We start from the raw sequence: 20688 nt of genomic DNA, 5'->3' as shown, positions 1-20688 counted from the left end.
TGGGGCTCCCTGAAGGTGCTCAGAGAAGCCTGCATGTGGGGTGCATGGGGACAGAAGTTGGGCCACAGTTCTGGGTCTGGGCTGTGCCACACCAGCAGGTGTAAGGCCAGTCTGGGAGGACCCCCTCATCAGTGTATGACGGTATATGTCTCAGCTTCCAGTTCTGATACTTGGCCAAGAGAGGACATTGGTGTGAGTCCTGTTGCTACGGCAACTGTAAGCTGTGGGTCACCAGCTGAGGCACAGGGCAGAAGACTGTGGGCACTTGCTGCTCCACAAGCAAGGAGTTAAGTGTGTCTCCTGTAGGTGGGTGCTGGGGGCGACTGTTAGGCAGGGTTCTTCCAGTGTGTGTGGGGGATCCTCCAGAACTTCCCTGTACCATGTGCACATGTATATTAACATGTCCTAGAGAAGCGTTCTTCTGCACGGTGGCTTTTCCATAAAGGCGGTCACCTGTTCTCCCACCGCTGGTGCCTCCCACTCTGTCCTCCCAGGACATGTTTCTGTGCTAATACAAGCGGCACCATTACTTCCTTTTTAGCTGGCTTGTGGTGCTCTGTGACCTCATGCATCTGGCCATAGAGACGTTCTGACGGTGATCAGCCTTTAAAAAATCACTCACAGCGTTGCCTGGTTTGCTGGCCCTGACCGCAAGGGCCGCCTCTGCACCCAGGCCAGAGGGGCTTGGGGTGGCTGGGCCCCGGGGCTTCAGCAGTCCTCTGGAACTGCCCTGGTTCTCAGTGGATGTGTGGCGGACTGGAGCCGGGAGGGTTGGGGTTCAGGAAGGCTGTGCTGCTGAGAGGTGGGGCAGTTCTCGGGATCTCCGCTCAGTGCTGGCCCCGGAGCCCCTGAGCCTGCAGCCAGCCTTGCCTCGTGAGGCCCGGAGCTGCCATTCTCTCTCCAGCCCTCCTGACCCTCTCACCTGTGGAGGGTCAGTTCATGCTCCCTCTCCAGTGGCCTAGGGTCATTGATTTCTGCAAGATGGACTTTCTCCCCAGGAATAGACATGCTTTTCTTCTCAAGCAGATTGGACGAGCAAGGTTGAGTGCTGCTGAGAATGAAGGGGAAGAGAGGGCAGCGAGTGTGGGCGTGCAGGCCAGGGGTGGGGGGTGCAGGCGGGCACACACCAGCAGTGGGGAAGGCTGATGCTGTGCCGTTTCCCCTGGGGCAGGGGAGGCTTCACCCACCAGGAGTCCACGCTGAGCAGGGAGCGCTTGGCCCGGGTGCCAGGGCCCTGGTTCGTGCCTCTGCCTGTGTGCCTCGGAGCAGGCATGCGTGAGGGTGGAGATCCTGGACCTGCCAGATGTCTACCCTTTTGAGCTTGTTCTTATACCACCTTGCCACTCGTCCATACCACATCGGGAGACCTGAAATCATGAGTCACATAGGACGGGAGGCCAGTGTCTATAACTTCAGTGCCCCCCCAGCAGCTGCCAGCCCCTCGGGCCCTCCCTGTTTGCAACCTAGAGCCGCCTCTCTAGTCTGTGTCCCAGGCCAGGAGGCTCCGGCAGTGGGGCGAGGAGGGGTCGGGGCAGGGGGCCGCCGTGTATACGGGACAGAGAGCAGGGAGTAGGGGAGGCTACGCTGGCCCCAGTAGGAGCCAGCGCGGCCTGGCTGCAGCGTCCTGAGTGGCAGGCTCTGGGCTGCCCCACTCTGGGCTCTCCCTTCTTCCTGTTGCTGCCCTGATGCCCGCAGGGGCTCAGGGAGCTCGCGTCAAGCTGTTGTGGATTCAGCCTAATGGAGCTTAGCTGGCCGAGCAGATTGCTCTGGGGGAGGGGGGCGGCGGAGGGCAGCGGAGGGCAGGGCTGGGTAGACAGACGGTGCCTTCTCCTCCTCCCTGCCCCGGAGTGATCGCGCCATCTCCTGACAGCCTGGCGGGGAGCCGGTCCCTGGGATCAGGGCCTTGTACCCACACAGCTCACTCTTTCTATGGGGCGCCAGGCAGCAGCCGTGCCTGGGAATCACAGTTCCCCGTTGGTCTATGGTCCTGGAGTCGTAACCGCATCTTAGTGAGGGACGCCAAACTTACCTGTCTGTGTCCCACAGATGAAATCATCTCCTCTGTCCTGACCTTTGCCCTGCAGACAGAGCCGGCCCACCCTCCAGTGTCCTCACTGTCCTCACTGTAGGGAGACGTGGCATGTCTCTTCCCTCTGTGTGTCTGGGGCCTTCACGGAGGGGCCGAGTGTTATTTGTCTGGATGAGGGACAAGATGGGGGGCTTGGAAGAGAATCTGGGAGAATGCTTTAGCACCTCTCATCCCAGACTCACAGCCAGGCACCGTGAGAAGCCGCAGGCCCTGTGAGTCCCAGGCACCCTAAGCGATCAGGTCTGGGCAGGCCAGGGGATGCTGCTTCCTAACACTGAGAATTGGATTCAGGGGCCAGGACTACCCTTTGGTCCACACTAACCTGCACCATGTAGGACTCCCTGGGGACTCCTGCCCTGTTGTAGGACTCTGGAGGCCGGTGTCATTGGTGAGAGCCTGTGTCAGGCTCCTCCACTGCTGCCAGTGAGGGGCTCCCAGCCCCCTAACATTCACTGAGCGGCTGCAAGCCCTTTCTGGATTCCACCGGCACTCCCAGCAGCCCCAGGCTTTGCCCCCACTTACAGGTTTTTCTGCACTCAAGAAGGCAGGCCACGTGCTCCTGGGGCCTACTCATGTGCATACCCGTGGAGAAGGCATGTTTGTGGGCCAGTGCTATCTTCAAAGAGGCCTTTGGCATGCTTTTCTTAACCAGCTGGGATTCTGGGAATGAGAAAGGACTCTTGATGGAGTGGTTTCCATTCAAGCCTGGGTGAGCAGTGCACCTCCCCAGCCCTGAGTACACCCGGCACAGGGTTGCTTCAGCACCATGGACAGCGGCCACAGCCTGAACTGCCCCCTGGGCATTTTCCTCCTCTTGGCCAGCCACAGGGGGCCTGGCGTTGGGGGTTTATTTGGGCTGCGTGGGGAGCCATGGTCTGAGAGGGTGCAGTTCCCTTGGGAGGAGTCACTCCAGGACCCTCCCTGCCAAGCTGTATATTAGGGGCCTGCTTGTCTGGGAGAGGTCTCTACAGTGTCCCTCACAACCGTCTGAAAAAGGGGACGTCAGGAAGGTCCTAGGGTCCAAGAAGCCAGCCAGGCCCAGGGTAGTCCAGGAACTTGGATCCTGGGGATCACTGCCGTTCTTCAGACCTCCAGGCTGGGGAAGAGCCTCCCCAGCTGCACGGTCGTCCCACTAAGCTGTGGACACACGCCCTCCGTGGTCAGGCCCAGCAGCTCAGGGGTCCCCTCCCCATGCCGGCACAGCCTCCGCCACCTGACCACACGTCAGCCTGGCTTTCTTGGACCCACAGTGGAAATTGATTCCAATTTGTAAAACTTGGTTCAAAACCTAAAGGATTTTTAATTAAAACCCAGAAAATCCATCTGTGTAATTAAGTCTCTGGAAGTCACTGGGTTTCATGTGATGAGTAGCCAGGTGGCACTGCATGTCCTCAGCTGCCCACCGAGACGTGACCAGGGGGCGGCTGTGACGTGTGGGGTCGGCCTTGTGTGCAGGGGGCTGACTGAGCCCCCTCCCTCCCCGAGCAGAACCTGCATGTACCAGGCTGGTAGTCCCCAGGGCAGGAGTGGGGGATCCGTGGTGCTTCTCTCAAGCTGTGCACACAAATGTGCACCTTCACAAAGACCACGGCAAGGCCTCAGGGCCCAGGTGCAGGACCCTGGGGTCTCGTCCCACCCAGGCATGTGTTTGAGGTAATGGGGGAGAGAGGCAGGGGTGTATCTTAAGGATAGGAGCCTCAAAAGGGTTAGTGCTTGCAGGGATGGATGAGGAACTCTCCGGATGCCAGGGCTGGGCTGACCAGGTCGGTTATTCCAACCACCGTGGTGGTGTCCCCACTTCTCACATGAGCCTCCCCACTGGGTCCTGGGTCACTTAGCCTTGACTGGTTGTCCTGAGCTCCCAGAGTATGCCTCAAGGGCAAGGGGGTAGGCTGGGGCCGGCAGGGCCAGGAGAAAACCAAGGACAGTGGGTGGGCTTTGCTTGTCAGAGGTTTTGGAAGGTGTAGATCCAGGGACCCCCAAGCCAGCTGTCTTTGCAAGTTGCTGGGGCCCTGGGCTTTAGTTCCTGCTGGGAAGTGGGCCTTCCTGCCCCTGGCTTGAGTAGCTTTTGCTGGAACCTGGCACAGACCTGCTGTGGACACGCCTACTCCAGTCCTCAGCTCTGCATGACACTAGCTGTAGGGTCCGGAACAGGCCTCTGCAGGAATCCACCCCAGATTAGGAAATTCCCGGACCTGTCCCTGCCATCCTTGTTTGGTGCTGCCATGTGGGGGCTTCAGCATCCCGTGACACAGCCTGCGCCCCTCAAGTCCCTCAGGCGAGTCGCCCAAGCCCCCACGCTTGCCTTGAAACTGGATAGCGTTGGCCTCATGGGCTCCTCAGGATGGGAGATGGCGCCGTTCTGGTGCACTGTCAGTGTGCCGTGGTACTTGGGGCAGCTTTTAGTCACAGGTCTCTGCTCTCCTCCCGCCTCACCCCCGGAGACAGACGCCGCAGACAGGGCCTCCCGGCTGGCCCGCAGGCCCTGCAGACCCTGACTGCGCAGAGGCACCCGCAGACCGCTCAGCCGTTTCTGTGGGGCCCGGGGGACCGGGCCCTCGGTGCTGTCCTAGCAGGACGCTGATTTCTGTTTTTCCACAGCCAAGTCACAGCAAAGGCACTTGTTACTGCTGAACCCATTAAGTGTAATTATGGCACTCTCGGTGGGAACATGTAATTACATTGGTGGCCCCGTGCCACACAGCACACCGTGCTGTCAGCTGCTGACATCAACTCTTGCCCCCTCCACCGTCTGGGAGGCTGGGGCGAGAAGGTTCGAGGCTGGCTTCCAGGGTCCCAGGACCAGGCTTGACCTGCTCCTGCTCCTGCTCCTGCTCCTCATCCCCGTCATCAAGCCCATCCACCTGATCCTCCCCGGACCTCCCTGACCCATCACACTACAGCCCTTGCCGGTTTGTCCCCCGTGGGATCAGAGCCCCTCGCCCGCAGGGCTGCATGGACCCCCGGCCCCGGTGTCCCCACACAGCCAGGCGAATGCTCAGGGCTACTTTTTGGAGCACAGCCACTGTAGCAGGAGTCCTGCTGCCTTGGTCACCTTCCTGATCCATGAAATAGCCAACCAAGGGGACCATGAGGAGGAAGGAGTGTGGAAGGGCACTGATCTGAAGGTTATGCAGCCAGGATGTGGTGCAGCTGGGATGCTCCCATCCCTGTCACCCCAGCTCAGTCCCTGCAGGGCCTGGCAGGGTGGGGGCTGCAGTACCCGGTCCCTGGATTTCCCAGGGCTTTGTGCTGACAGGTGGTGTTTCCCAAACTCCCTCATTCACCCTGCAACCAGCTTCAAGCTGGGGACCCTTACTCTCTCTAGCCCAAGCAGGGCAGGCCAACCACCCCACAGAAAGCCCACCTTAGGGTGGGGGTAGTTCCCGGTGGGAGGTGATCCTGACCTGGGGATGATATGGGAGTTACCTGGAACTCTCCCAAAGCCCTGGGGCCTTCCCATCAGTGAGAGGTAACTGCTTGTAGTCACAGGGTTCAGGTGAAGCCTCAGCTCTCCAGCTAGGGACACCCTACACACAGCCTTGGCCGTCATCCTGGTGGCCCCAGGCCCCCACCTGGCCCTCCTGGGCTGGGGTCTGGACCCTTCCCTCATACCTGGCATGGCTGGCCTACCACAGGGCTCCCTGACTTCATGATAAACCATCCGGCACAGGTGTGGGGGTGCCCCTTTTCCTGGAGGCAGCCAGAGTGGACCACACCACACCATGGCTTGCATGAAGCCACAGTGCCATCTGGTGGCACTCCACGAATGGGCAGGAGTTCTGAACTGAGGTCCTAGCTGGCCTCTTGTTCTTGGACCCAGGGCCAGTACAACTCCACAGGTCGGTTGAGGCGCACAGTACGTGGGACACAGCGCTTGCTGCTGGCTTAGCACCCTGAGGCCCCGCCCTGGGCTGGACGCCCTCCTGCCAGGAGGAGGGTGCACGGTGCCAGGCAGGCGGGTGTAGGGGTGTGCCTCCTTCCTTGTTCTTCATCCATGTCCCACCATCCTTATCTGAGCACACAGTAGGACTGCAGCTCCTCTGGGCCCAGTCACTGAACTGACCCAAAGTTCACATCCTCCTCCCTATCACCGTAGTTGAGGCTTCCTCCATCTGCTGGAGTCACACAGTAGGGGTCAGTGCAAGGCCGTGGGGTGGGGGCCCTGGGGTCCCCATCACAGTCTGTGGGCATCTGTAGCACTTGCTGGAGTCCAGGCTGGGCAGCGTCTGCTTATCTGTGAGTACAGCCGCAGTTTAGGTCACTGTAGTTGCGCCCTGGCGGAGGGGCAGCAGGTGGCCTCCAGCCTCCGTCTAGAGTCCTACTCTGTGCCTCAGTCTCCTCCGGACACAGGGGTTGGTGGCAGTATTTGAGGCCGGTGCGGGGGCTCTGTCCCTTAACAACCAGATGATGGGGCAGGTGTGCAGGGGTGTGGAGGGCTGGGCACCCTGGCAGCAGTGGCGGGGGTGGGGAGGGGGCAGGTCCTGGAGTCCACTTGCCCCCGTGTCCCCGTGGCCGTCTCCCAGCCGCCCGCATCAACCTTAACTCCGCCGCCTGCCGCCACGTGGTTCGAGCATGTCAGCATGCTGGTCATCATGCTCAACTGCGTCACCCTGGGCATGTTCCGGCCTTGCGAAGACGTCAGGTGCCGCTCGGAGCGCTGCAGCATCCTGGAGGTGGGCGCCGGGGGCAAGCGGGGGCGGGGCTGGGAGACCGGGGGCGGGGCCGGGGCGGGCGGGGGCGGGGCCGGCCCGCTCCCCGTGAGGGACCCTTAGGGACACCCGCTCCTTGGGTGGGGGGGGCGCAGGTCCCATTCTCAGGTCCTACTTCTGCCAGGCCTTCGACGACTTCATCTTTGCCTTCTTTGCGGTGGAGATGGTCATCAAGATGGTCGCCCTGGGGCTGTTTGGGCAGAAGTGCTACCTGGGTGACACCTGGAACAGGCTGGATTTCTTCATCGTCATGGCGGGGTACAGTCCCTGCCCCCCACGGCCCAACTCTGTTAAGCCGGGGCTGGCCTGGGGGGTCATAGCACCTGAGGTGGCCCCTTCCCTGACCAAGCCCGGCCAGGGACCCTACCCCCTCAGACTCCACAGGTGGTCCTGGGTCTCCCCAAAAGAGGGGATGAAACAGGTGCCCCTTGTAAAGGTCCAGGTGCAGACTGGTCTGGGAGGTGGTTGGACACGGGAAGCCAGTATGGTCCCTGCCAGGGATGGACACTTGTCCTGGGTTATTCCTGCGCTAGTAACAGTGACGGAGGGATGGACACAGAGCGTCCAGGAGGGTGAGGAGCACCCAGTGGTGACTCAGTCGTGCTCCTCCTGCCTCAGGGTCCAGCCTGGCTGGGCGCACAGCTTGGGGACCCATCTCCAGCATATAGTCACCCGCCTACCACCTGAGCTCCTTCCCTCTGCCCCTCCCCCAGCATGATGGAGTACTCCCTGGACGGACACAACGTGAGCCTCTCGGCCATCCGAACAGTACGCGTGCTGCGGCCCCTCCGTGCCATCAACCGTGTGCCCAGTAAGTGCTCACCCCTCTCCACCTTGGATCTTGATGTATCACCAACCCTGTTGCAAACTCTCCGGGGCCCACTGGGGACACAAGACCAGGATGCCACTCTGCCGTATAGCTTCTGGGCACTCTGGCCCCAGCCCTGGGGGAGGAGGGGCAGTGGACCCTGAGCATTTGTCCTGTTTTTCTGGGAAGGACAGCAGTCTTAGACCAGGGGCTGTGATGGGCAGGCCGCAGGGGACCCTAGCTCCCCACAGTGCTGCTGAGTGACACGGCCTCGGAAGCTCAGGCTCCTCACCACCGCAGCAGGCGGGGTGATGTTCGGGCCCATTTCTGCGGTTCTCACAGTCCAGCTCTGCCAGAGGCTCTGGTCCTTCAGGGAGGCGTGGAGAAGCTTCTGGGAAGTTTTGTGGCTACTTGGGGGGAAGATGGCCTGTCATCTGCCCACACAAGGGGTTGGCTCAGGATTAGTTTGTGTTTTCAGTGTGCAGTGCTGTGGCTGAATTCAGGGGGGCAGTGCCCGTGTGCCTGTGTGAGGTTGTGTGTGTGTGTGTCTGCGTGTACCAGGTAGCTGTGTACACAGCCTTTCTGGCTGCCTGGCCTGGGGCCTGGTGGCCTCTGCACCAATCCCGGATAAGTAGGACTTGTCCTACAGCCCTCCCTGAGAAGTCACCCCCAGGGCAGGTGCTGCCCCCACCTCGGGTCTGGCAACTCCACCAAAGGAGAGGTGGGGCAGGATTGTACTGCAGGGATCCCCCCACCCCACCTTCCTGCAGTACAGGGCTGTGCTCCACTGTGATTCACATGGGGATAGGAAGACTGCTCCCCAACCTTGTACCTGCTGCAAAACCCCTGAGCTCCCAAGCCCAGGTCACTGGGGGGGGTCCCCAAGGCTGCTGCTCCCATGATGGAACTGGTGTCCTGGCCATCATTCAGAAGGAAGACAGTTGCACCCGTCCTTCATCCCTCCTGGCCAGCAGCCTCTCTCCCCTTGGTGTGGGTGGGCCTGACCCAGAGACATCCTTGTCCTCCGAGGCCTGCTGGACACCTGGAAGCCGGCTGCATGCCCCCTGCAAAGCCGCACTTGTGAACAGTGAGATGGCTTGGGAGGGCCTGAGGGCCCAGAGGACACTTCAGCAGGTCCCTGTGCTGATGCCTGCCCTGCCGCTTACAGGCATGCGTATCCTGGTCACACTGCTGCTGGACACACTGCCCATGCTGGGGAACGTGCTCCTGCTCTGCTTCTTCGTCTTCTTCATTTTTGGCATCGTGGGTGTCCAGCTGTGGGCCGGCCTGCTGCGCAATCGCTGCTTCCTGGACAGCGCCTTCGTCAGGTGCGGGGCCACACCCGCCCGCAAGTCCTGCCCACAGAGGCCCCTCCCCTCCAGCCCCTCCCTCAGCAGGTGCCTCCCCATTAGCACCGCCCCCGAGAGGAATGCCTCCAGCTCGAGCCTGGGCTTCTGCCTTCTGCCTGTCTCTGTCTCTGACTTTTGTTTTTATGTCTTTCTGTTTCTCATTTCGTTTGTCTCTGTATCTGCTTTTCAATCTATCCTCACTGTTTTTCTGTGTCCCCCACTGTCCTTCATCCTCCTGTTCCCGTCCCCGTTCCCTTTCTCTCTCTGTCCCTGTGCCCGCCACCTGGCCGCCCGCCCCCAGGAACAACAACCTCACCTTCCTGCGGCCGTACTACCAGACGGAGGAGGGCGACGAGAACCCCTTCATCTGCTCCTCGCGCCGAGACAACGGCATGCAGAAGTGCTCGCACATCCCCAGCCGCCGCGAGCTGCGCGTGGAGTGCACGCTGGGCTGGGAGGCCTACGGGCAGCCCCAGGCCGAAGGCGTGGGCGGCACCGGCCACAATGCCTGCATCAACTGGAACCAGTACTACAACGTGTGCCGCTCTGGTGACTCCAACCCCCACAACGGCGCCATCAACTTCGACAACATCGGCTATGCCTGGATTGCCATCTTCCAGGTGGGCTCTGGCTCCAGACTGCAGGGTCTGCGGCCATCGTTTCCTCCTCCTGTTGGGTGTCAAGCATGTAGGACCATGGGGTAGGGTACCCAGGTGGGACTTACTTCCCCCACCAGCCCCACAGCCTGACCCCAAGGGGACACAGGCCTGCCACCCTCCTAGGGTCATCTGTGTCCAGCCACCTGCCCCCCCTACAGGTGATCACACTGGAGGGCTGGGTGGACATTATGTACTACGTCATGGACGCCCACTCTTTCTACAACTTCATCTACTTCATTCTGCTCATCATCGTGAGTACGGGGTGTCGATGTGTCCGGTGGGTGGTGCAGGACGTTCATGGCCATGGCTGTTAGGGGGTTGAGGTGCCTCTGAGTTGTGACAGCTGATCTCAGCTCCATAAGCTCCTTAATGGATGTTGTCCTGGCCCCCAGGGTCCATTCATGAGCCTGAATGTACCCCCACCCGGTGCCATCCTAGCTTTTGCTATCTCTCGTGGGTCCCAGCACTGACTGAGCTTAGGGTGGGGATGGCAGAGACCCAGGGCTACCCTTGGGCTGCCAGGCAGGCAGGTGGAGGCCCACGGCGGGGCCCGAGGCTCTGTGCTGTGGCCCTTGGGAGGAAGTGGGAAGGTGTGGGAGGACCGAAGCCGACATGGTGGGAGGGGAGAACCTGCTTCCAGAAGGGCTCAGATAGCGCCCCAGGTCCTCCCACGGCCAGGTCCTGTCTGAAGGTTGTCATCTCCCAGGCATGGTCTTCACAGTGTATGTGGCCCCAGGTTTGTCCCTCACCTGATCTGGGCAGCGTCTGTGAGGACCCAGCAGCGAACAGAACAGGCAGACATCCGTCTTTGTCTCTCATCATTGTTCCAAGAGAGGAGAGCATGGTGACTCGGCCATAGAGAAAGGGCAGAGTAGCCACTGTTGAGAGGGTCTGTCGAGGACAGACCTGAGGTGGAGACAAGCCTCACAGATGATGGACAGGAGGGTCTCCCCATGTGTCCTCCATCTGTCCACAGATAGATGAGTAGCACCCACTGTGTACTGCCTGTCCCAGATGCTGGGGCTCAGCATCAAATCAGCAGGGACCCCACCGGCATGGGGTGCCCCCACTGGCTGCAGTCAGGGCCATACCCCCGGCCCCTGGAACGGGCAGCATGCAGTAGGCCAGTATTTCTCTCATCAGGGACGCAATACTGTTGTGTAGAAACCAGCCACTGCCCCGGCCTCTGGGGCAGATGGGTCTCCGTGTCCCTCTTCCCCAGTTCCCTGGGGCACACAGCCTGGTGAGCGAGGCCCTGGACAGGCTGTCGGGAGGCTCAACACCACCCGCCCGCCACAGGTGGGCTCCTTCTTCATGATCAACCTGTGCCTGGTGGTGATCGCTACGCAGTTCTCTGAGACCAAGCAGCGGGAGAACCAGCTGATGCGGGAGCAGCGCGCTCGCTACCTGTCCGACGACAGCACACTGGCCAGCTTCTCGGAGCCAGGCAGCTGCTACGAGGAGCTGCTCAAGTACCTGGGCCACATCTGCCGCAAGGTCAAGCGGCGCGGCCTGCGCCTCTATGCCCACTGGCAGAGCCGCTGGTGCAAGAAGGCGGACCCCAGTGGTGCCCTCCATGGCCAGGGCCCCGGGCACCGGCCGCGGCGGGTGGGCAGGCGGGCGGCCTCCATTCACCACCTGGTCTACCACCATCATCACCACCACCACCACCACTATCACTTCAGCCACGGCAGCCCACGCCGGCCTGGCCCCGAGCCCGGCACTGGAGACACCAGCCTGGTACGGGCGAGAGCGCTGCCCTCGCCACCCTCGCCCGGTCCTGGGCCGCTCGATGCCGAGTCGGTGCACAGCGTGTACCACGCGGATTGCCACGTGGAAGGGCCCCAGGAGAGGGCCCAGCTGGTGCAAGCTGCAGCCACCACAGCCAGCCTCAAGTTGGCCATGGGGCTGGGAGCCATGAATTACCCCACCATCTTACCCTCAGCAACTGGTAGTGGCAAAGGTGGTGCCAGCCCAGGGCCCAAGGGGAAGCGGGCCAGCAGGCCCCCAGGAGCTGGCGGGCACAGCTCCCTTAGCCTGAGCAGCCACGATGCCTATGAGAAGATCCAGCATTTGGTTGGGGAACATGGTAAGGGGCCCAGCACCACCCTGCTGAGAGTGGGGTGGGACCCAGGGATATTGTCTTCACCTGTGTGCTCTCTCCAGGGAGGCCCTGGGCACCTCACAGCCTGACAGGGCAGGGAGGGGAGAGGGGACCCTGCTCTGTCCACCTGGCAGTAGCCGCAGGCAGCCCTTGTCTGGACCTGAGCGTTTGCCACGTGGATGTGAGAATTCTGAAGCTGGCAGTGTGTTGCCCCCATCTGGCCTCTATAGGGACCTTCTGCCAGTGTTCACGGCCTGTCCACCTCTCCGGATGAGCGGCTGGCCCCCTTCTCAGTGGGCTGAATGAGGCAGGGGGTAGGGAAGAGTCGGGGTTACAGTACCCCTAAGGGTTAGGGAAAGAAGCCAGGTGCCCCTCATCATTCTCCCAACCAGGTCCTCTGCTTCACACACCTCAGACGGGGGGGCCGAGGGAGAAATACTGCGTCTCGTGCAGATTGTGAGACCCTCCCAAGTGGTGTGTGCAAGCGTATAGACTGCAGTGCACCCAGAACACACGTGCCCTCATGCACCATGCCCGAGGTGGGAGAGCCAGCGTGTCACAGTGCATGTGCTTCTGGCCCTGCACTACCCATTAGGCGTCCCTGGCTTCACAGGCCCTTGGGTGGTAGTGAGTCCAAGCCACAGCCTTGGGTGCAGTGTCCCAAGGTCCCAGAAATGGAGCGTGAAGAAACAGTGCACAGTACTCCTCAGTCATTTTCGTGTCTGATCTGTGTTGGAGACTGACTTGAATCCCAAGGTCGCTGGCTTGAGCAAGGGGTCACTGGCTCAGCTAGAGCCCCCTGGTCAAGGCACTTATGAGAAACGATCAATGAACAACTAAAGTGCCACAGCTATGAGTTGATGCTTCTCATCTCTCTCCCTTGTCTGTCTTTCTCTCTCTCTCTCTCTCTTTCTCTCTCTCTCTTAAAAAAAAAAGGCTCATGTTAAATTTCTGGATGGTGTCGCCCTTGTACAGATGAGTTTGTCTGCTCCTCTGTCCCTGCCCATGTGTGAAGGGAGCACACTAGTAGAGGGTGTGCATGAGTGTGCTCAGGTCTGTGTGTATGTATATGCTCCTAGGTGTGCCCAGGTATGCAGGTAGGCCTAGGTGTGACCATGTGTTCCGGGCTATGTGTGTTCCTAGGTATGAGTATGCCCAGGTGTGCAGGTATGCCTAGGTGTGACCATGTGTTCCGGGCTATGTGTGTCTCTAGGTATGAGTATGCCCAGGTGTGCAGGTATGCCTAGGTGTGACCATGTGTTCAGGGCTATGTGTGTCCCTAGGTATGAGTATGCCCAGGTGTGCAGTGTCCACCCTACAAGTCTCCATGTGGGTGTGTGGGTTCCAGGCACCCTAGGTGTGACCACTGAGTAGCCTGACCCTGCCTGTGCCTTTCACCCCTCAGGACTGGGCCAGACCCCCAGCCGCCTGTCAGGCCTAAGTGTGCCCTGCCCCCTGCCCAGCCCCCAGGCGGGCACGCTGACCTGCGAGCTGAAGGACTGTCCGTACTGCTCCAGTGCCCTGGGAGACCCTGAGTTTGACTTCAGCGACTCAGAGAGCGGGGACTCGGATGGCAACATGGTCTATGAGTTCACGCAGGACGTGCAGCATGGAGACACTCGCGACCCCATGCAGCCAGCGCCAGCAGCAGACACCACGGCGCAGGGAGGCGTACGGAGGCGGGCACAGCAGCGGGCGGCCCCTGGCAAGCGTGGCGGGCTTGGCCGCGTGTGGGCTGCTGTCAGCGGCAAGCTGCGCAGGATCGTGGACAGCAAGTACTTCAACCGAGGCATCATGGTGGCCATCCTCACCAACACGCTGAGCATGGGCGTTGAGTACCACGAGCAGGTGGGTGGCTGGAGACACCTGCCCTCGGTGTGGGACGAGACTGCTGTCATGACCCCTGGGGAGCACATTCCTTGTGTCTCCTCGAGATTTCAGCCTCTTGGGACCCACAGTGGCATTGTGGAGGTTAGGGGACGGGGGACGCTGGAGCCAGATGATTTTATCAGTTCCTCAACAAATGCTCATCTCTCCTCCTCTGCTAAGTGGCGAACACGGACATACATGGCTCTTGCCTGGACGTTGTCTCCACCTGGGATGGGGGGTTAAGCCCACCACTGTTCACCAGGTCATCTGGTGGCTCTTCTCAGGAGGCCCCAGTCCAGTTCTTGCAGAAAGCGGCCCCCCTCACCTGAGCCAGACCCACTGGCAGCACCCGCTGGGTGCCTCTCGGTGACCAGAGAGGTGGGAATGCTGGATGGCCCCTGGAGGAGGCACTGGGGGGTGGGACCTGGCCCCCAGTGGCCTGGACAGTGCAGACCCTGCACATCGACCTGGGCGGGCTGCCCAGGGAGGGGCAGTGGCTGGGTCTGGCAGGAAGATCGTGTCCTCTCAGGACCAACGCTGGTTCACTTTTAATGACCAAGGTGACTTCCCGTCTCCTCCCCGCTGGTCTTTTCAAGTCCCTTAAGCCATTTTCATTCGTCCTGGAGCAAATCCGAGCAGCAGCAGCCAGAAGCAGGCTCTGGATGGGAGGTTCTTTTTTTTTTTTAATTCAGTTTTTTTTTTAAAGATTCTATTGATTATAGAGAGAAGGAGAGAAAGTAAGGGGAGCCAGAAGCATCAACTCCTGCTTGTCATATATGCCTTGACCAGGGAAGTCCAGGGTTTCAAACAGGTGGCCTCAGCCTTTCGGGTCAATACTTTACCCGCAGTGCCACCACAGGCCAGACAGGAGGTTCTTTTTGTGAGGGTGAAATCCAGAGCAGGGACCTTCAGCCAGCAGTTCCTTCATCCAGACAGAACCAGTCAGGTACCTTCCGGGTGCAGGGCTGAGGCATGTGAAACCCCAGGCCGGGCTCTGCTCTCGTGGGCTCACAGCTGAGTAGGGGGACAGGACAGACCTCTGATGGATAAACTGGGGACCCCTGGTATGAAAGAGCCTCTGCCACGCGTGCACATGCACATACATAGATACACACATACAGCTCACCTGTGCAGGTGTGGACATGTGTACAGACATGCATGTGGGCAGCCGTGCACATGTCCTCCTCATGTGTGTAGTATGTTTTCAAGCATACACACAAGCAGGTCACACTGGCACGTGCACACATGTACGTGCTTGACACACATGCAAACATTGACATTAGCACAGGTGTGCACACATGCTGGTACACACACAGGCAGATTAGGATGTCCAGTAAGGAGGGGCCTCTGGGGCCTTCTGCCAGAAGGAAGGGCATGGGAGGTCCCCAGAGAGCAGGGCAGCTTTCAGAGGCACCATCCTCACTCTGCCCCAAGCATCCCCATGCCCACCCCGAACCCTGGCACAGGTGCTCCAGGCCCTGTTCCCACGGCCTGTGCTTGGAGGCCTAGGGACTCTCCAGAGCTTCAGTGCTCAGACATGATAGTGGGGAGGTCAGGAAGGGCCTGGGGGCGCGGGGGAGCTAGGGACAGTGATAGTGGGAAGACCTAGGGACTCTCCAGAGCTTCGGTGCTCAGACGTGATAGTGGGGAGGTCAGGAAGGGCCTGGGGGTGCTGGGGAGCTAGGGACAGTGACAGTGGGAAGACCAGATAAGCCAGGTCCAGCTGGAGGGGATATCCGTGGTGCCTGCTCCTTCAGACAGCAGCCATTAGATTCTTGAGATGCCTGTTGTATCCTCTGGGCCTTTGACCCCTTGATGCAGCCTTCCCTGCTCCCCGTAAGTGAGCGACACTTCCCCCCCGATGGTCCCTCTGCCGCCCACAGCCAGATGAGCTGACCAACGCCCTGGAGATCAGCAACATCGTGTTCACCAGCATGTTTGCCCTGGAGATGCTGCTGAAGCTGCTGGCCTACAGCCCGCTGGGCTACATCCGGAACCCCTACAACATCTTCGACGGCATCATCGTCGTCATCAGGTGGGTCGCCCTCCTCCGCCCAGGCCACGGGGTCCCGGGAGGCTCCGCTGTCCGAGAGCGGAGCCCCAGTCCGGAGAGATGCTGCTGGCGTTTTCTGGCAGGCACGGTGATGGGATGTCAGAGACCCTCCTTGGGACCGAGTCCCTCCCCGCAGGCACCGTGGAGTGGGACACGGGTCCGCTGTGTGTCAGACGGGTATATGTATTGAATCTTCTGGAGCTGTTCCCTGCAGGAATGGAGTGGGCGTTCAGTGGTCCTTCAAGCCTCCTGGCTGGCCTCTGCTTAGGGCTCAGTCCTTGTGAGGAAGACCAGCTCGCTTCTGGGGTGTCTGCTGCAGCAAAATTCGCCCAGAAAGGAGCGGGAGGATCTGGGGGAAGTTCCTCCCCCAGGATGAAGTGGGGGGGGGGCCCTTGGGAGTCAGGGGGTCTGCGCCCTAGGAGAGGTGGGCTTGAGCAAGAACAGACAAGTCAGGCGTGGCTGTGAAAGCTATGGGACCGAAAAGCCCTCCATTGAGAAGCCTCTGTCTGGGCCAGAGCCAGGGACGGCAGCTAGTTAGGTGGCTTCGTAGTCGTTGGCGCAGCCCCTCAGTCACCCTGGGCACCTTGATGCCGCCAGCCCTGTGGCTCATCACGGGGTTGAGTGCAGGACCTGCTGTCAGAGAACAGCACCTCCTGACCCGGGGCCCGGCCCGCAGCGTCTGGGAGATCATTGGGCAGGCGGATGGCGGCCTGTCCGTGCTGCGGACCTTCCGGCTGCTGCGGGTGCTGAAGCTGGTGCGCTTCATGCCAGCGCTGCGGCGCCAGCTGGTGGTGCTCATGAAGACCATGGACAATGTGGCCACTTTCTGCATGCTGCTCATGCTCTTCATCTTCATCTTCAGGTGGGCCCCCCGCGGAGGAGGCCCCTCCGCACTGCCGCTAGCTTGTGCTCCTGGATTTGGGGCCCCGGGGCGGAGGGTGCGGGCACCTCAGAGGTTCTGCAGAAGCTCAGTCGCTGGTTCCTTCATCCAGACAGGACTGATGGGGCACCTTCCGTGTGTAGGCGTGAGGCATGTGAGACCCCTGGCCGGACTGTGCTCTTGTGGGCTCACAGCTGAGTGGGAGGACAGGACAGACCTCTCATGGATAGATAGGGGACTGAGCAGAGAACAAGGGGACCGGAGAAGGGGAAGGGGCAGCCAGGCTGGAGATCGTCATTTGCTGGGCTCATGCTAGCCTGCCTGACCGTGACTTCAGGGCTCAGGCGTCAGGGAGAGGCTGGGGCAGAAGGCAGCGCAGGCAGGCTGAGTGAGATAGGCACCCTAGGTCCTAGCCACTACCTGGAACCAGAGTGGCCTCTAGTCCGTCCCTACCCTGACCTTGGTCTTTCCACCATGGATGTGGGCAGCAGAAAGCCAGGGGCCCGGTGGGGAGGCAAAAGAGGAGCAGCTGCTGAGTTGGAAGGTAACCAGGCAGCATGGCTCACTGCTTTCCACCCCTGTGCCCCACTCCGCACTCACCATGCCCTGCCTCTGCCCCTCAGCATCCTGGGCATGCACCTCTTCGGCTGCAAGTTCAGCCTGAAGACCGACACTGGAGACACGATCCCCGACAGGAAGAACTTTGACTCCCTGCTCTGGGCTATCGTCACTGTGTTCCAGGTAAAGACTGGGTGGGGGCTGTCCCCTGATGTGGTCTCAGGGCTTGCCCTGGCCTGTCCAAGGCTAGAGCAGTTGAGCTGTGAGCAACGATAGGGACCCTGATCCTGTCCTCGGCTGGCGGGCATATGTTATCACTGGTGCCCCTCCTCTCTGCCCTGCATCGGCCCCCTCCTCGGGCCCGGGGCCCCTCCTCTCTGCCCCGCGTCGGCCCCCCCTCGGGCCCGGGGCCCCTCCTCTCTGCCCCGCGTCGGCCCCCTCCTCGGGCCCGGGGCCCCTCCTCTCTGCCCCGCGTCGGCCCCCTCCTCGGGCCCGGTGCCCCTCCTCTCTGCCCCGCGTCGGCCCCCTCCTCGGGCCCGGTGCCCCTCCTCTCTGCCCCGCGTCGGCCCCCGCCTCTGGCCCGGGGCCCCGCTCTGCCTCGCCGCCGTCCTTCTCCAGATCCTCACCCAGGAGGACTGGAACGTGGTCCTCTACAACGGCATGGCCTCCACCTCCTCCTGGGCCGCCCTCTACTTTGTGGCCCTCATGACCTTCGGCAACTACGTGCTCTTCAACCTGCTGGTGGCCATCCTGGTGGAGGGCTTCCAGGCAGAGGTGAGGGGGGCTGCCAGGAGGTGGGAGGCGGGCACGCTGGGCAGGACTCCTGCACAGACTGACAGGGGGAGGCCTGTGTCCTGCTCTCACCTGGTCTGCCGGGTCTTCCGTTATGCCCACCTCGACACGAGCCCAGTCACCCTCAGGGAAAATGTGCAGGGAGTGACTGGCACAGGCAGCTTCTCACACAGGCCTTCTGCTCTGTGGGGCACAGGGCGACGCCAACAGATCTGACACGGATGAGGACAAGACGTCCACCCACCTGGAGGAGGATTTCGACAAGTTCAGAGACCTCAGGGCCACAGGTGTGTGTGGGGACAGTGGGGTTTGGGTGATGGGGGCAGTGCCTGCCCTGCCCTCGCAGAGAGGGGACACAGGTGGGCGAGTCCTGAGTGGGCAGAGTCTCCTTCCGGAGAGCCCTGCAGGCGCGAGCAGCCCCCTCCCCCTCCAGAGATGAAGATGTACTCCCTGGCCGTGACCCCCAACGGGCACCTGGAGGGCCAGGGCAGCCTGCCCCCACCTGTCATCATGCGCACGGCGGCCACACCCATGCCCACCCCCAAGAGCTCTCCAAACCTGGAAACAGTCCATAACCTCCTGGACTCACGGCGTGGCAGTAGCAGCTCGGTGGACCCCCAGCTGGGAGACCAGAAGTCTCTGGTAGGGACTGTCCCCTGCTCCAGCCTCAGGGCACCTTCAGGCTCCATGCATCCAGCCCCTGTGGCCTTCCCAAAGATGATGAGGGTCCCATACGCCACACCCCCACCCCAAAGGTCCACACACCTGCCCCCATCGTTGCCTCATGTGTCCCTGGCCCCGGATGCTTTCATTTCTGTAAACCGAGCAGTTGCTGTGCTTATGGGAGGAACAGAGAGACCAGATCTGGAAATGCGTCTTTGATCCTTTCTCTCCAGTAGAATGTCAGGCAGGAAGTTTATCTTCCAAATTGCAATTAAAGATAAAAGGTGGCAGAGCATAGATTAGACAGAACAACAGGAAAGAGAGGCAAACAGGCGTAAACACAGCACATGATACATGACGGAGGCAGGGGTCGGGTTCCATGAGTCAGGATCCACGGTGTCCCACGGGGCCTTCCCATAAAAACCTGGAAATGCCGTTCCTAGCCCCAGGAGGCGTGGGCAGAGCAGGACAAGCTCACAACAGAAGGGGGTGGGATATGAACCTGGAGGAAGTCTTCTATCAGTAACATTAATAATCGCCCAGGTGAGCCTGGGTGGGCCAGGTGACTTAGCAACGAGATGTATTGTAGCCACGAAAGAGGTGGGCAGGGACGGCTTAGCAGGATGGGACCTCAGTTCACGCTAGAGCCGGGAAGTGACGTGATAGCAGAAGAGAAGATGGGCGCAGCAGGGTAAGTCCCTGGACTGAAGGTGCTTCATCTTGTAAGACGGCAGACACACTTCTCTTCACAAGGCCAGAGTCTGCCAATTAGAAATTGACTTGGGGCCCTAGCACAGAGATCAGAGTCGTCTGGGGTGTCTCAGGATGGTCAGCAGCTCGTCGCAGGCCCGCTAATGACCTGCGCGTGCCCTCCGGCCTTCCAGCGGGCACAGCGGCCAGCCCCAGCCCGGCAGGAGGCCTGCCCAGCCGTGACACTGGCCGGCTGTGGTTCTGCAGCTCATTGTAAACCTGCTCTGCAACTTAGGCGTCCCCCTGGGACAGCGAGGTTGCTGGCCTCTCCCTAGGCGTCCCCCTGGAAGAGCGGGGTTGGGGCCTCTCCCTAGGCGTCCCCCTGGAAGAGCGGGGTTGGGGCCTCTCCCTAGGCGTCCCCCTGGGACAGCGGGGTTGCGGCCCCTCCCTAGGCGTCCCCCTGGGACAGCGGGGTTGCTGGCCTCTCCCTAGGCGTCCCCCTGGAAGAGCGGGGTTGGGGCCTCTCCCTAGGCGTCCCCCTGGGACAGCGGGGTTGCGGCCCCTCCCTAGGCGTCCCCCTGGAAGAGCGGGGTTGGGGCCTCTCCCTAGGCGTCCCCCTGGAAGAGCGGGGTTGGGGCCTCTCCCTAGGCGTCCCCCTGGAAGAGCGGGGTTGGGGCCTCTCCCTAGGCGTCCCCCTGGGACAGCGGGGTTGCGGCCCCTCCCTAGGCGTCCCCCTGGGACAGCGGGGTTGCGGCCTCTCCCTAGCAGGGTGGTCCGCACGTATGAACATCACTCACAGGTGTTAGCGGTGATCCACATCAATCCCACCCGTGGGATGCCCCCGTTGGGGAAAGGCCCCTGCAGCTGGGTGCCCTGGGGCCTGCGATGTTGAAGGGTACTTGGGGACTGGCCCCTCCTGCCCCTCTCCTCTCCCCTGCAGTCCAGCCTCCGCAGCTCGCCCTGCGCTCACTGGGGTCCCAACAGCGCCTGGAGTAGCCGCCGCTCGAGCTGGAACAGCCTGGGTCGCGCACCCAGCCTCAAGCGCCGGAGCCAGTGCGGGGAGCGGGAGTCCCTGCTGTCCGGCGAGGGCAAAGGCAGCACGGACGAGGAGGCTGAGGACGGTAGGCCCAGGGCAGGGGGCTCGCCCTGCTCACGTACCACCCCGCTGCGGCGGGCCGAGTCCCTGGACCACCGTGGCACACTCGACATGCATCCCCTGCGGCCAGCCACCCTGCTGCCCACCAAGCTCCATGACTGCAATGGGCAGATGCTGGCCCTGCCCAGCGAGTTCTTCCTGCGCATAGACAGCCACAAGGAAGACCCAGCCGAGTTTGATGATGACATGGAAGATGTGAGTTGGGGTCGAGGCCTGTGCCCCCATCCTGTCGTGGGCTGGTTCCCAGAGCAGAGTCTGAACATCCTGGGTGGGGGTGGGGGTGGGGGTGGGGGTTCCTCAGGAGAA

The 20688-nt window shown here is 61.3% G+C and overlaps 1 protein-coding gene across 3 annotated transcripts in view; it reads left to right on the top strand.

Annotated features, from left to right (window-relative positions):
• CACNA1H (calcium voltage-gated channel subunit alpha1 H) overlaps positions 1–20688 on the top strand; it is a 64695-nt gene that overhangs the window by 31985 nt on the left and 12022 nt on the right. For all 3 annotated transcript variants that reach the window (XM_066275372.1, XM_066275374.1, XM_066275373.1), the window contains 15 exons: positions 6654–6765; positions 6926–7059; positions 7515–7612; positions 8778–8937; positions 9260–9578; positions 9776–9868; positions 10917–11706; positions 13127–13569; positions 15474–15625; positions 16320–16505; positions 17147–17264; positions 17700–17855; positions 18070–18160; positions 18307–18515; positions 20167–20577. In XM_066275372.1, the coding sequence (XP_066131469.1) occupies positions 6654–6765; positions 6926–7059; positions 7515–7612; positions 8778–8937; positions 9260–9578; positions 9776–9868; positions 10917–11706; positions 13127–13569; positions 15474–15625; positions 16320–16505; positions 17147–17264; positions 17700–17855; positions 18070–18160; positions 18307–18515; positions 20167–20577 (3472 nt within the window). The remainder of the gene's footprint in view (positions 1–6653; positions 6766–6925; positions 7060–7514; positions 7613–8777; positions 8938–9259; positions 9579–9775; positions 9869–10916; positions 11707–13126; positions 13570–15473; positions 15626–16319; positions 16506–17146; positions 17265–17699; positions 17856–18069; positions 18161–18306; positions 18516–20166; positions 20578–20688) is intronic.

The sequence above is a fragment of the Saccopteryx bilineata genome, chromosome 4, assembly GCF_036850765.1.
Source record: "Saccopteryx bilineata isolate mSacBil1 chromosome 4, mSacBil1_pri_phased_curated, whole genome shotgun sequence".
Taxonomy (NCBI): Eukaryota; Metazoa; Chordata; class Mammalia; order Chiroptera; family Emballonuridae; genus Saccopteryx; species Saccopteryx bilineata.
The sequence above is the reverse complement of the archived record's forward strand: the minus strand, read 5'-3'. Positions and strand labels throughout refer to the sequence as shown.